Source organism: Dermacentor variabilis, chromosome 5, assembly GCF_050947875.1.
Source record: "Dermacentor variabilis isolate Ectoservices chromosome 5, ASM5094787v1, whole genome shotgun sequence".
NCBI lineage: Eukaryota > Metazoa > Arthropoda > Arachnida > Ixodida > Ixodidae > Dermacentor > Dermacentor variabilis.
Window position 1 is genome coordinate 159,073,248 of NC_134572.1, and position 14,556 is coordinate 159,087,803.

General features: G+C 44.1%; 1 protein-coding gene across 1 annotated transcript; it reads left to right on the top strand.

Annotated features, from left to right (window-relative positions):
- The first annotated feature begins 1,325 nt into the window (after positions 1-1,325).
- LOC142583271 (uncharacterized) lies at positions 1,326-13,083 on the top strand. Its single transcript, XM_075693667.1, has 4 exons — positions 1,326-2,672; positions 3,956-4,210; positions 7,067-7,327; positions 8,990-13,083. Exons 1-4 carry the CDS (start codon positions 1,475-1,477, stop codon positions 9,778-9,780), a joined length of 2,505 nt encoding a protein of 834 aa, XP_075549782.1. The 5' UTR covers positions 1,326-1,474; the 3' UTR covers positions 9,781-13,083.
- Positions 13,084-14,556: the final 1,473 nt, after the last annotated feature.

The following is a 14,556-nucleotide window of genomic DNA, read 5'->3' on the forward strand; positions in this document are numbered from 1 at the left end:
AATAATGTAATGCAGTGAATCAACGTTATCTATTGTATCGTCGCATTGAACTATTGACCGTGTAATTCGCGCGAGACGCAATTAAATCACACAGTACCTGCCGCTGTGGCGATAGGTGTGTATGTTTAGATAGCTATTGTTGTCTGAAGCTATAGTTGAGGCTGAAAGGGTCCGCCCGGCCACATCAGATAGAAAATGTGTATCGCACATAGCCGACTGTACTGTGACTTTTCCTCTGCTCATAAGCTGGGATATGTCTCGGTGAAATGTGTGTGTGGGGAAGATACACCCAACGTAGGAAAGTATATAATAATCGTATCGACGTCGTGCGTGAAGAACTAAGCGCGCACAACGTATCCAAACTCTCAGCGGTAAAAGATACGCCAAACATAACAGCTAGCAGTCCCAAATCTTCGATGCGCACAGCTTCACAAATAACCAAACACATTTACAAAACTCCTAGTAAAGTTAGTTCGTGATGTCAGTCGGAAAACGCGACTGCCAAATTCATAATAACTTTCATACACTACAAAATTTTGCACTATTTATCGTAACAAAATATTGACAAACATCCTTAAGAATATTTTGGTGTATATAATGCAGGTATTTGTGTCAGGAATGTATCAACGTTTTCGAACATTACATATATATATATATATATATATATATATATATATATATATATATATATATATATATATATATATATATATATATATATATATATATATATATATATATATATATATATATATATGTGTGTGTGTGTGTGTGTGTGTGTGTGTGTGTGTGTGTGTGTGTGTGTGTGTGTGTGTGTGTGTGTGTGTGCGTGCGTGCGTGCGCGCGCGCGCGTGTGTGTGTGTGTGTGTGTGTGTGTGTGTGTGTGCAGGCTCAGCGAAACACTCGAAACGAATGCAAAGGTGCAGACGCGGTGTAGGCGTTGTGCTATGTCTGACGAATGTGCACGGTGTGCGTAAGTTTGAGAGGTCCTAAACTGGAGGTATGATCGGTTTCTGGGGCGTAAATGCACACCACAGTTGCGGAGACACATCAGACGCGCGTAAGCGGGGTTTTAACGGTGCTCGTACTCGTCTGCTGCGTCGTCTGCTGCGCCGCTGCTTCGCACCTGCACCAAGTCGGCACCGACCGTGGAGCGGGTGCAGCAAAATCACGAACCAGCCCTGCACCTTTCCTGCACTTTTTCAAACGAACGTCGTGGTTCTGCGGGCGTCATTGCTGCACCGCTGAAACGAATGGCAGGGTGCACTGGTTCAAGTGGTGAAGGCGCTGGCATCGAGGCACCCTAGTGACGGCGAATCGAACGTACCAATCGGGGCCACGTGACTACATTCCGAAGAGTGAATCTTGGCGGTGAGTGCACGCGTATCCTGACAGGTGCTTTGCTCTGCGGTTGTGTACGCTTTCATTTGCTTAGCTTTTTTTACTACGTACCGTGGTCTCTTCGCGCCTATCAATGGAGCCTCCCGCTCGGAAGAGGAAAATGTACCTCCACGATGGCCAACCTTTTCAGGTTCCCTCATCGACACGCCGCTATAGGTTGCGTCACATGTCACAGCCGGTTGCGCAAGGGCATGCTTCGAACATTGCCGAAACTGATCTCTCCTGCTCGTTTGACGACTGTCCGCTACTTTCAGACGATGAAATCGGCGCATCGTCAGCTGGCCGTCAGACTGACAATGCATGCCCGGCCCCAGACGAAGGCAACGAAAGCGGGCAATCCGACCCAGTACCGCCGATAGACGTTGCCCAAGCGCTCGCAACGGCTCTGCGCGAATATGGCACGGGCACCCTTCCTGGATCCACAACAACAAAAGCTGCTGCAGTCGTAATGATTCTAGCTTTTGTTGTTGCGCATGGGCTGCCTTGGGACACCGTGGACGGGTTGTTGCGTCTCATCGAAGCATTGTTTGGATTTCAAGGTGACATGCTGCCTCGAAGCAAGTATCTACTCAGGAAGTTGTGGAATCCAACGATGCATACGGCCGTGAATCGCCATTACTACTGCAACATTTGCGGAAGCCAACTAGAGCAGCTAAGTTCAGAGACAATGCGCTGTCAAGCATGCCAAGCAGATATGAAAGTCTCGCTATTGAATAACGCAGGTTGCTTTTTCAGCATCTTGAACATCAAGCAGCAAATTGGTCAGTCAATAGCAAAGTTTAAGGACCTTCTGTTCGCCCAAATGGAAAAAATAGAGCAAGGATTGCAATGCGATTCAGTGAGTGACATCACCAGTGGTGCCTTTTACAAGAGTCTTAGACAGAGTGGCAAGATATCCCACAAGGACTTGACGCTCACATTCAACACTGACGGAAGCCCTGTTTATAAATCGTCGAAAGCGTCTGTGTGGCCCATCCAGTTCACTATAAATGAACTTCCGCCAGGTGTGCGCCGCCAAAGCCCTGTTCTGGCTGGATTGTGGTTTGGCCACAAACATCCAGACATGATGCTGTTTATGGAAAAATTTGTGGAGGCATTGCAGGCTGTTGGAACTGTTGTGTGGCAGCATGGAACAGAAACGGTTAGATCAAAAGTTCATTCCATCTGCTGTTCAGTTGATGCACCAGCCCGTGCAGCAGTGACAAACCAGACACAGTTCAATGGAAGGTTCGGCTGCTGCTGGTGCCTGACCTGTGCAGAACAAATCGAAGGTATGGCGTTTTTCACATTGCTCATGAATTATTAGCTGTCTCTGATTCAGATGTGCCCGCTAATTGAGTGACCATACGCCATTTCGTCATAAGGATGTGTTGGAAAATGTCTTGCCACGATAACTAGTCTTAGACTCAAACATTGCAGATCAAAGTTGTTTTCACGTTGGCTTCTATAATGTTTTACTTTGTGTGATGATACCTTCTAAGCATACTTGCGACTTCCTTGCATTGGGTTTTCTTAAGCTAGTTTATGGAATGCGCAAGTTCTGTCCATGTTTTGACAGTGCGGTGCATGCTCTGCATTATGTTGTGTTTTACAGCATCCATAGAGGAGTGGTGTGTAAGTTCTCTCTGCTCCGGCGTTCACCTATTTGAAGTGCAACTGCTATGCAACAACTTTATAGTGGGGGGACACAGTGCTGCATTGTCGATTTACACTGTGGGCAATAGCTTGTAACAAAAGGTAGCACAGTACAGAGGCAGTAGCATTTAGTGTATTGATTAAACCGATCTATTGGGCTTACTTTATAGGTACTGACGGGCTAGTTGGGTACCCATGATTTTGGTGAAGCAGTGCACTTGGAAAAGGACTGCTCCTGGACATTTGGACATACATCAGTGCATGTGTATGTCTTCATAATTCATTTTCGTGAAAATGTGTTTTTTCCCAAGTGCGCTGATTCACCAAAGTCATGTCAAGTGGGCTGTATATAGGTCAGTGGCATGTTTGCACTGAGGCCTTTTGGCGACTTAGAGCATGCTAAAATCTTTTTGTTCAGGCTGTTCTTGGTGCAGTGCAACGTGATGAACTAGAAATCTGCTGAAGCAAGGTGTGAGGCTGGGCTAGTTATTAATCCATGATGTGCCCGGTGTGACAGCATACAAAGGACGGAAAGGCACGATGGAGACAAGTACACGATGAACAAATTGGCTGGCACTTTCCTGCAAGCATTCTATATTGATGCAGATTCTTGCTAGAATAAAAAGAACATATGCTTCACATTTCTGTGCACATATTTGTTGAAAGTACTGAATTGCTTGCAGTTGACAACATAGCTTTCATGTCACTACCTGTTACTGTTTAACTTGTGAAGGGCCATGAGATGCATAAGGTGCTGCATCGCATTAATGTAAATGTCAGGCAACCTACTACATTGTACCCTACAAAGCACCAATATGTCACTATGAGCACACTTGTAATAAACATTGTGGGATTTCCTATAAATGTTTGTATTTTTAGGTGTATGTAAAAAAATTTATGGGCATTTCCTTCATTGCAGGTACTCCTCGTTACATCCAAACGGACTTTGCACTGAGAACAGAAGAAGGGGTCCTGAGAGACATGAAGCTTGCCCTTGAGCTGAATGTGCCAGTGAATGGCATCAAGGGTCCATCGCCCCTGATAAACCTTAATTTGTTCAATCCAGTGTTGAGCCAGGCAGTTGACTACATGCACTGTGTGCTGCTTGGAGTGACAAGGCAGCTTACCGAGTTTTGGCTGGACAGTGCAAACTCCCAGGAGCCGTTCTACATCGGTATGTACCTGTGCTCACTTGTTAAAGTGGAGTAATTGAATTCTATATTTTGTTCAGATAAGTCAATTTTGAAGGGAAATAACAATTTGCTCTTGCAGTGCATGTGACAAGAGTATGCCTGATAACATCCATGATTTAGCTGGTACTGATGTTACATACATACAAACATTTCTTTTTTTTTTAGAAATATTACATATCCTGCGCACAAGTCAGAATACTTATGTAATGCAATGCGCTTGCCATGCTCTAAATTGCAGGAAAAAAAAAGAAGGGGCAATCAACCATTCCAGTATACTGGGGAGTGCCGAGCATTGTGAAAAATATCCCACTAAAACTTGCAATTGGTCCAGTGTGGATACCTGCCTGGAAATAGCACTGAAAAGGAAATGTTTACACACTACAGTAGGAATGCCTTTATGTAAGAAGTACACGTAACCGAAATTGACAGATTTGGCCGAGCTGGGTTGAACTAGTTATAAAACAGCTGATTGCTGAGTTGTCGGCTAGTTATTTCAACAGAAAAGACACAATCCAAAATTTTTGTTAGTACTTTTTTAATTTCACGTGATATTCTGTGACTTGCATGTTCTAAGACCTATGGTAAGCATGTGGCTTAAAGAAACTTGAACACGTCATTGCAGTATTACCAGCGTCTGCATGTTCATCATCATTAACGTCTCCGTTTTTGTCGATTAGTATAATGCTTGCATTCTTCGAGTTTTCTGGGACCCTTGCAGTCGATAGTCACCTCGTATAAAGAGCTGCCAGTTTTCCAAGCGTTATGTCTCCTCCATCTTTGATTAAATCGACTGTTATTCCATCTTCTCCTGCTGCGCTCTCTTGCTTGTTTCACGTCTTGTAAGGCCCTTCTCAGCTCATCGCAAGTTATAGGAGTTTCTGTATTCTGTTCTTTACTGTTTTGAATGGAGTTCTCCCGAGTCCTCTGGGCACTGTACGGGTCAGTACAGAATTCTTCCACTGCCTTTACTATACCTTCAAGATTGCTGATGGTATTACCCTGTTCATTTTTTAGTGCATACATCTTGGTTTGTCCTTTGCCAAGTTTCCTTCTCACTCATTTCAGGCTGTGTCCGTTTTTTACGGCTTCTTCAGTCTTTCTCATGTTATAGTAAAGACTATCACTTATTTTCGCCTTGATCAGTTTTTACAGTTCCGCGAATTCTACCTTATATCTTGAATTCGACACTTTCATTCTTTGTTGTTTCTTTATTAGGTCCTTTGTTACTTGGGAGAGCTTGCCTACTGGTTTCCTTGGTGCCTTGCCTCCCACTTCAATTGCTGCCTCTGAAGCCAGCCCAGTTATGGTTTCATTCATTACCTCTATGTCAGCGTCTCTCTGTTCTAAGGCTGCATATTTGTTTGCAAGTACCAGCCTGAATTTGTCTGCTTTTACCCTTACTGCCTCTAGGTTGACCTGTTTCTTCTTGACCAATTTTGCTCTTTCTCTCTTCAAATTGAGGTGAATCCTAGCCCTTTCTAACCTATGGCCACAGCACTTTATTCTACCTATCACTTCTACATCCTGCACTATGCTGGGATCGGCAGACAGTATGAAATCAATCTCACTTGTTTCACTATTACGGCTTTTCCAGGTTCACTTTTTATTGCTACGCTTCCTGAAAAAGGTGTTCATTATTCGAAGCTTATTCCTTTCTGTGAATTCTGCCAGCATCTGTCCTCTAGCGTTCCTAGAACCGATGCCATAGTTTCCAATTGCCTGTTCCCCAGCCTGCTTTTTCCCCATTTTTGCATTGAAGTTGTCGATTACTGCAGTATACCGAGTTTGCACTTTTCTCATGGCTAATTCATCTTCATAAAACCGATCTACTTCATCATGATCGTGACTGGATGTTGGAGCATAGGCTTGTACTGCAACCCTCTCATTAATGCTGTAGAATTCATCAATGTTGCCTGCCATGACCTTATGGATTGGGAATCCTACCCCGTATTGCTTCTTATCTGGGAGACCTCTATAGCAGAGGACATGGCCGTTATTCAGCAATGTATAAGCGTCACCAGTTCTAGTCTCACTAAGGCCGATGATATCCCAAACAATATGTGACAGTTCCTCAAAGAGTCCTACTAAGCTAGCCTCACTAGACAGAGTCCGGCTGTGAAAGGTTGACAGGGTCATTTTCCATTGGCGGCCTGTCCAGACCCAGAGATGCTTAGCACCCTCTGCTGCGTTGACCGCCGCATTGGTCAGGTGCTCCGTAGCTGCTGGGGACTGAGGCCCATGGGTTATTTGTAGGAATCATAAGGGAGGGGGTGGCCAAATACTGTACCAGAGAGGCCAATTCCGGTTCTGGTGAGGGAGTGTCTTTGTCTAAGCTTAGTGTGCCTTCCTAATTTGGTTGTCCCTGGATTAGTATAGTCCCACTCGCTCTCTGCATCTTTTGCCAGTGTCAGGCATCACTGCAAGCCTCTGGATGTCATATAACTGTAAAGGCAATGTGCTTCTCTGTGCATTAAGAAAATTGATGATAGTATAGGTTTCATATCACAGCAGCCAACATTGGCTGTAATGCACCAAGCACTAATAAATGTCGTTTTAGTAATGCCTAATGCTTGGATTGCTATAAATATTTGTGGCCTTGCCATAGCTACCATACTATGCGGAGTCTGTAGTTTTTTTATGTGTTTGTGTCCACATGGCATTGCGTGAAAACTAGGGTATTACTAAGGCATGGTTAACATCTAGTCTTGGTACTTGAGAAACTGGGCATATGATTTCACTATTCCCAACCATTGCAGGTATTGTAATCGGTGAGGCAAACATCCTCTTCATGGCATAGATGGAATTTGTGGTAGTAACTACGGCTAATTTTTGTGCAGGTGCTCCTTCAACTATAGCCAAGCTGGATAAACGTCTCCTGAGTATTTGCCCACCCCACTGTTTCACACGGCTGCCACGGTCCTTGGCAGACAGGTGCTTCTGGAAGGCGAGCGAGTGGAAGAACTGGCTGCTCTACTACTCTCTGCCAACAGTACTCGGAGTGCTGCCACTGCGGTTCTGGAGGCACATGTCAATGCTGGCCGAAGCCATTTTCACTCTGCTCAAGAGTGAAATTTCACCAACTGATCTTCAATGTGCAGGTAAATTGTTTACTTGCAGTTAGACTATCTTGCTTCTATTTTTAAGAGTATTTACCACTCAGCCTGTTATTACCATTCTCCTGCTGCCAGTGTTCCCTTGTCATAGTCGTTAGCTGGTCCTTCATCAAACCTGCAGCCCCCAGCGACAGCTGTTAAGTGTTAAGGCAAAAAAATACTGCATGGCCATTTGGTCACAAGTCTGCTTCAGACCAAAGTTAGGGATGTCATTATTAGAAATAGGTAAACGAAAATCGAAATTTTCGAGAGCATTGTTTAGGGTAATTTTATGATGTGAATGTTATTTTAGTATACACATTACATACTTACTGTACACAAACTGAAAAGCCAAAGAGCAACAATGTGCACACCTTTGGTTAGAGCAGAGGCGCAGAGACTACTCTGTCCCCTACACAACCTTTTGCGCATCATTAAAGCATCACATAGTACGTGCCTTAGCCAATCAGTTCTGTGGGACCTTGCTAGGTGGTCATTTTCCATCTTAGCTAACCACTATACTTGCAGGCTGAAGTAATCAGCAAGCCCAAAGCGACACTGATTATGGCAAAGGCTTGGATTTGTCAATGAATTCAACCTTGTTCTGCAATATAGCCTTCTGATTCGCTCAGATAGCAGAGTGAAAGGCCCTAAAAGTGCCTGTCCCTGGATCGAGTCTTGTAAAACAAATGCATCCTCTAGTGCAAAGCTTTTCTCCTGACACTACTTTTCTTTCATGACTTATACAGCATGCTATATACCACTGTGGCAGGTGCATTTGTGATCGTCCATTCACTCTGCATATTCCCCTCGATGTCCCTGTACCCAGCAGTGCACCCAGTGAAAAAGTGCTCCCGCAGCCTCGTTTGCACGATTTTCTGGCAGCTGTGTTTTGTCTGGTATTTGAGGTCGCACAGATGTGGGAGCATTGTGCACACACTCTAACTTCTATAGGAGGGTAAACAAGAGTCAGAAAAGACTTATATCTGGTCCTGCACTACAATAGGTTGCATTTTATGTGCTCTGAACTGCATTTGTTTTGTTCCACTGCTGCACTTCTGAAGCTGTGCAACACCAACTATCCTAATTTTGTGCACTGCTGGTTTCTTCTGGTAGCCATAGCTTCTGAAATTTATGAAGCCTTTAATTAGACTCTCTGAGTCATTACAATTTCACTCTCATTGACAACCATGGCAACATTGTTTTCTTTTCTGTTTTTTTTTTTTTTTTTTTGCTGTGAATGCTAAAACAAAATGCGATGCAGGAAGATAAAACACTCAATCTGTGCACATTTCATAGGTATGCTTGATTGTGGCGTGAAATACATTTCATGAAAAGGGACAGAGAAAGGACGATAGTGAAGCGGCCAACAGGGGTGGATGTTTTCTGAAGTTGAGTATTGGACTGCAGTTATCATGTGACTATTGTAGATACATCCCCAGACACCATAATAGATGCTCAAGCTATGTCAGAGTGTATTTATTCTGTGTCCCCCATTATGTAAAGTTTTACTCTTGATACATGGGGATGCTCTAATTTAAACCTTGTTAGAGACACACGTTAAGCGGATGAAAGTATTGGAGATGTGATAATTTACATGTGCATTGACAAGCTTACTCAAAGCTTTCTTTCAACAATACTCTTACATGAAACAATTATTTTTTCTAGGTCACCTGCTTGAATCATTTGTGTGCAGAGCTGCAGACCTCTATGGGACTCGCTTCATGACTTTTAATGTCCACCAGCTTCGCCATCTGACGTCAAGCGTGAAGCATCTGGGTCCCCTTTGGGCAAACTCAGCGTTTCCCTTCGAAACAGGGAATGGGAAGCTGACAAAGATGGTAAAGGCAGCAAAAGGAGCTCCGACACAAATACTGGAGAGAGTCACTCTGGAAGGAGAGCTGGAGCTTGCGCTGCATTTGCTTTCTCTTCCGCATGATGTGGTGAGGTTTTGCGAAAGACTGCTTGGCAATGTTCCTGTTAAGAAAGTGACTCGAATTGATAATGTATGCTTATTTGGAGCACCAGTTACAGCTATGTTGTCCGAGCGGGAACTGCAATCTGTGCAAAATTTCTTGGACACAACATCTGCTGTAATTGAGGAATATTCAAGAATGAGCTTTGAAGGCACAATTATACACAGCCAGCAGTATAGAAAAGCAAAGAAAAGTGACTGTTCTGTCGTTGCAAGCCATGATGGGAAATTTTTTATAGTTTCCCATATATTGCATGTAATTGACGGCATTTCTGGCGTGGTTCTCTTGCTTTGTCAGAAACTGGCAATTGGTGAAAATGCTGATGGTTTTCCTCCTCACATCAAAGAGTGTTTTTTGTCACCTGTTGACACTTGTGTTGTTTTAAAGCCTGCTTCTGTTGCAATGCCGGCTTTGTTTATAGACTTTGAGGCTGAAAGCAAGCAGTATGTATGTGCATTGCCCAACATTGTAGAACGGGATTGAACTGAAGTACGAAAACAAAAGTCTCTGCGTCACTGTATTTATGGAAATCTAACTAGCACGTTTTTTCTGAGAAACTGCGTTCAAAAATAACCTGAACTTATATAAAACAAAAGCTGCGTATATGGCCACCAGCGTTTGTGGCATTGTGGAAAGCTCGGTATCTGCAAGAACGCTCGCTGCCGCATACTTTGACAAGTCAGATGCAGAGTTGCATATAATCTGAATTAACTTCTGGGGTGTTACGTGCCAAAACTATGATCTCATTATGAGGTGCGCTGTAGTGAGGGACTCTGAATTAATTTTTACCACTCGGGTATATTCAACGTGCCCCGAATATGCAGCACATGGGCGTGTTTGCAATCCACCCTATCAAAATGTGGCTGCTGCGACCTCGTGCTTAGCAGCACAGCACCACAGCCCTTGAAAGTCAGTATTCTCTCTAGAAGTGATTGCTTGAGATTACCACCCCTGTGTGCTTGGTATCTGTGGCCAATAAAGGCCAAACTTCAATGATAATGCATCACTTTCATTACGAAAGCTCATATATAAAAAAAAATTCCCTTTGGTGAAGGTAACTTCTACATGTCTCGTATTCTGATCCTGAACGTTTAGGGCATGCTATATTTTTCTATTATAAATCTGGCGAGTTGCATTCATACATAATTTTATTTTGTTACTTTAATCTCGTGAAAATTGAATGGGTTAGAATCCCATAAGTACAGTGTCAGTATGGGTCTGCGTTTTCGAAGTTTATCTTGGAACAAATTCACATCTTTTGTTTATTCCACAATGAAGTTATAGTTGCTCATTCTGACATGCACTATTTATTTGACTGAATGAACATACTCTGATGGGAGCCATGGCGTACATAGCACCGATGTCTTCCACTCACTTTTTTCTCTGCCTACACTGGCTGGCCTTGTTTGTTTAATTTAATCTTTTTTCTACATTCCATGGGTGTACCACTAAGTTGCCTTTCAATATGGTGATCTACTGTAGTAGTTGAGATGGTGACACGCATTACTCACTGCTTTCCAGGTCCACTTGCATAAACAGTAGGACATTCTTTAGTTCGGTGTGTGACGAAGGTGCTGGTGAAAGAGACTCGCAGGCTTTTGCAGAAAGACTATTACACAAGTGTACCCTCATAGTGTGACTAGTCTTCCCTCGTGTGAAGCTGAGAATATTGTCGTAAGTAGAGCTTGCTGGACGATATCAGTGAGCATTAGAGTTGGTACACATAGAGTGCCAAGGCAATGGATGTGTAGCTACGCGGCGTCATACAATCGTTGCAGACCACGTGTGTCATTGTATGACTTCTCATTCTAACGATGTCAAAGTGCCGTCAGTGGTCCTGAATAATCTTTGCTCAATCTCCAAATCTTTCCTTCAACAGTGAGGTGGCATGCACACAGCATGTTTCAAGTGCGTGCAAACAAGAGACTGCTGCTGCGACATCACCAGCCAGAAAACACTTTAGGTAGTCAAATTTGGCGGAACATATGTCAAATCAGTTGAGGTGAATAGTTGGGTCAAATTGTTCTCAGAAGCCTGTCCACTCATTGATGTCCCCTTGAATGTGGACATATGTAGAGGTAGCAATCGAGGTCCTACGAATCTGGCTGTTGTCTCGTTTCTAGGCAATATGACTGCCTTGTGCGCTTGAAGTTTGTGATTGTATGCTTTGTGCTCATTTTATATAGATGATTTGGCAATGAAGCTTGGCAAGCACGCTGGTTCCTTCATTGCTGTGTTCTACTGTGGCTGTATACTGCTCTTTGAGCTGTTTGGTCGGAGTAAATTCCTCAAACTGGGCTTTACTCTGCGAAAGCAGAGACGAGCTTGCATTGCTGAATGTTTGGCAATGTCGATGTTAGGAGAATGAAGTAGGATTGGGCTTCCTGAATGATCCTATTAGTCTGCGCTCATCATGCAGATTGCTTGCCCTTAAATCAATCAATCTGGATAGTGTCGAAGCTAGCTGATGTCCTTGCACCTGTGCTGATCTTCACATCCATGATCATTTCATTCCTCATTGCCAGAGTAGAGTTGTAACCTTGCAGAAATTGAAGAATAGACTGTGGCAGACTAAGCTTACCGTATTTACTCAAATCTAAACGGCCCTTTATTGTAAAAAAAAACAAAGAAAACTTACCTCAAATGCAAGCAGAATTAAAAAAAGGCCCTTTTAATTGACAGAAAAGCATGATTTTTATTATATAAGTGTGCGTACCATAGGCACGTCCTAAGTTCACTTGTCATCCACAACATCGCTGTCCTCTTCTTTGCTCACTTCTTCCCAAAGGGCATCGTCCTCACTTCAGTCCAGCGTGTTAGAAATGCAGCATTTTCGGAATGCTCTGGTGATCATTTCAGCTGGAATTTCATCCCATGCCACTGCAAACCAGGGCATCTATTCTGCAATGATCACTTTGGTGATACCATTGTCTTCATGTGACGTAATGCTCAAACAGCCAATCAGCTCATCCTATTTTTCTCAACCAGCCAATCAGTGTGCAATTGAGGGTGATACTACAGTTGAACCCACTTATAAAGATATCGGTTAGGACAACAAAAAGCTGCTACACTGTCAACTTTTGTATGTTTTGTATGGGGAAATAACCTGCTTTCTACAGTGGCCCCATGCCGCATTATCAGTTATAACGATGAATTCTGGCTGCTGAATGTCCGTGCTGAAAGGTAATGGAATCTGAAATCCTTGAAAAGAAAAAAAGTGAAATGCTAGCCGCTGCATGCTTGCCCGCCACTGCAACTGCCGCCGCGCGCTTCTCTCCATGACAGATTCACACCAGCCTCGCGCATCTCTCCCGTCGCCCTTCCACCCCTCCGAACAAGAATGGGCTGCGGCCATAGCTCTGTGCCTCGCCACTCTCCAAAACGCAAATGGACCACGCCAACTACACTGCCAGCACTGCTCCCAGATTGCTCGCTGGGCCATCTCTATGGCTCGGTCCTCACTGTTGGTTCTTTATTCTATGTTCCTCATTCTGCCCAGTTCTGCTAATGGATTAAGTCACTCGTGCTTGTCTGTTTGTTTCATCGAAGCCATTCCTGGCCATGTTGTTTCTCAGCCTTGTATGAGTTGCTGCCGAAATGGAAGATGGCTGATCTGCCCGCTGATCATCAGCAATGCACTATGTTGCTGGCGAAAAGAAGGCACACTGCTATAGATTTGGAAACCAAATGCTTCTAACTGTTGAGGCGATCGTCACGAACGTGCATCGGATAGCGACAGTGACGGCCACGACAGCAGCGCTGACACTGTAGGGCAGGCTGCTTCAAATCGTCACCCAGTCTATCGTGGCGCTGTTCATCGAACTTTTCTCGTGAACGTGCGCAACAACATTCCTGGGGAACTTTTATTTGGCCAGTAGTGTGTTGTGTCCGTCCATCAACAAAACAGCACAGCATTGCTCTTTTTCACTTCTTCCCATAACCTGCTGTCCTAAGCTTGATCTCTTTCACTCTTCGTTTACTGTGTATATATGCCATGGGCATGTCGAAGAACACAGGTGTCTGGTCAGTGTTTGCAATCTGCTCCAGTTGATAGCTCTTTTGCCGCCATTTTTCGATGGCGTAGTACTGGAATGCCATGAGCTTTTCCTCAGAATTCGCTGGCTAGTTTCTGGCACACGAAAGCCAGTCGTCTGAGGCTGAAGCCGAAACATTTCATGAAACGCGTTACCCAGCCTTTGCTGCGCTTGAAATTGGTTTGTGTGATACCCCTAGCATTGGTGACCTCCCTTGCCTTTGCCTGTATAATCCCAATCATTATGTGCATTCCTGCTTCTCTCTGTTCCCTAATGAATACGCCGTATCTTCCACCTCATGGTGTTGACTCCTCTGTGGTCCGGTGAAACCCATGCGGGCTGCACTGCAGTTAGAAAGCTTGTTCCATTTCCGCCACCGTAGCATGTTCTTTTCGTCCATGCCGAACTCGTGCTGTACTTGGAGGTTGGAGGTTTTCTCCATGTGTAAAACGACCTTTTGCCATTAGCCTGTAGTGTAGTGGCACCACTTGGTCAGTGCCATCACAGTGGCTGGCACGAGGCTACAGCGCAACACTTGAAAAAAATTTGGACAACCTGCTCTGAACAATCGCTTCCAGAAAACACAATGGCGCACGCATATGCTGCTACAAGTCTGTGACTGTGAGGTGGCGATAGGTATGTGGCAGTTGCAGCTAAACCACAGACTCAAATCTAAGCCGACCCCTTGCTTCCGTACTTCATTTTCTTTTTAGAAGTATCGACCAGTAATTACGGTATTACAATTACACTGCACATAAGTTAGTACACTTGTTTTTCCTGTCCCATATATGTAGCACATTGTGTTGGAAACATGAACCAACTAGCCAATTTAAATATTTAACTTTTATGCTACCTGCATTTGTAGGTCTCAGTATCTGTACATGAGAATGTTAAATTTACATGTATAGTGAAACCTTGTTAAACCGTATTTGGCCGGAGCCTGGAAAAAGTATGTATTAAACGGTAGTACTGCTAAACTGAAATAGTGTTAGGTTGCTCACTTACCTGTCAAAAACGGAAGTCAGAGAGAGTGCAATAAAAGGGCAAAAAACATGCAGTATTATCCATTTTGCACGACAAAAGTCTGTTATATTCGTTTGATGCCGCGGCAGCCTAGCAGCGACGACAGCAGCATCAAACTCCTTTAAGCTCGGCAAACACTCGCATGAGGCTGACGTAATGCGCATCTTCTGCCACTGTCGGGCCTGAATCGCCCGTGCTGTCG

Bases quoted from the DNA above. Each gene is read 5' to 3' on its own strand.
- LOC142583271 (XM_075693667.1), top strand. From the start codon at position 1,475: ATGGAGCCTCCCGCTCGGAAGAGGAAAATGTACCTCCACGATGGCCAA. The intron at 2,673-3,955 runs GTATGGCGTTTT...CCTTCATTGCAG, and splicing joins CTGTGCAGAACAAATCGAAG to GTACTCCTCGTTACATCCAA. The intron at 7,328-8,989 runs GTAAATTGTTTA...TATTTTTTCTAG, and splicing joins AACTGATCTTCAATGTGCAG to GTCACCTGCTTGAATCATTT.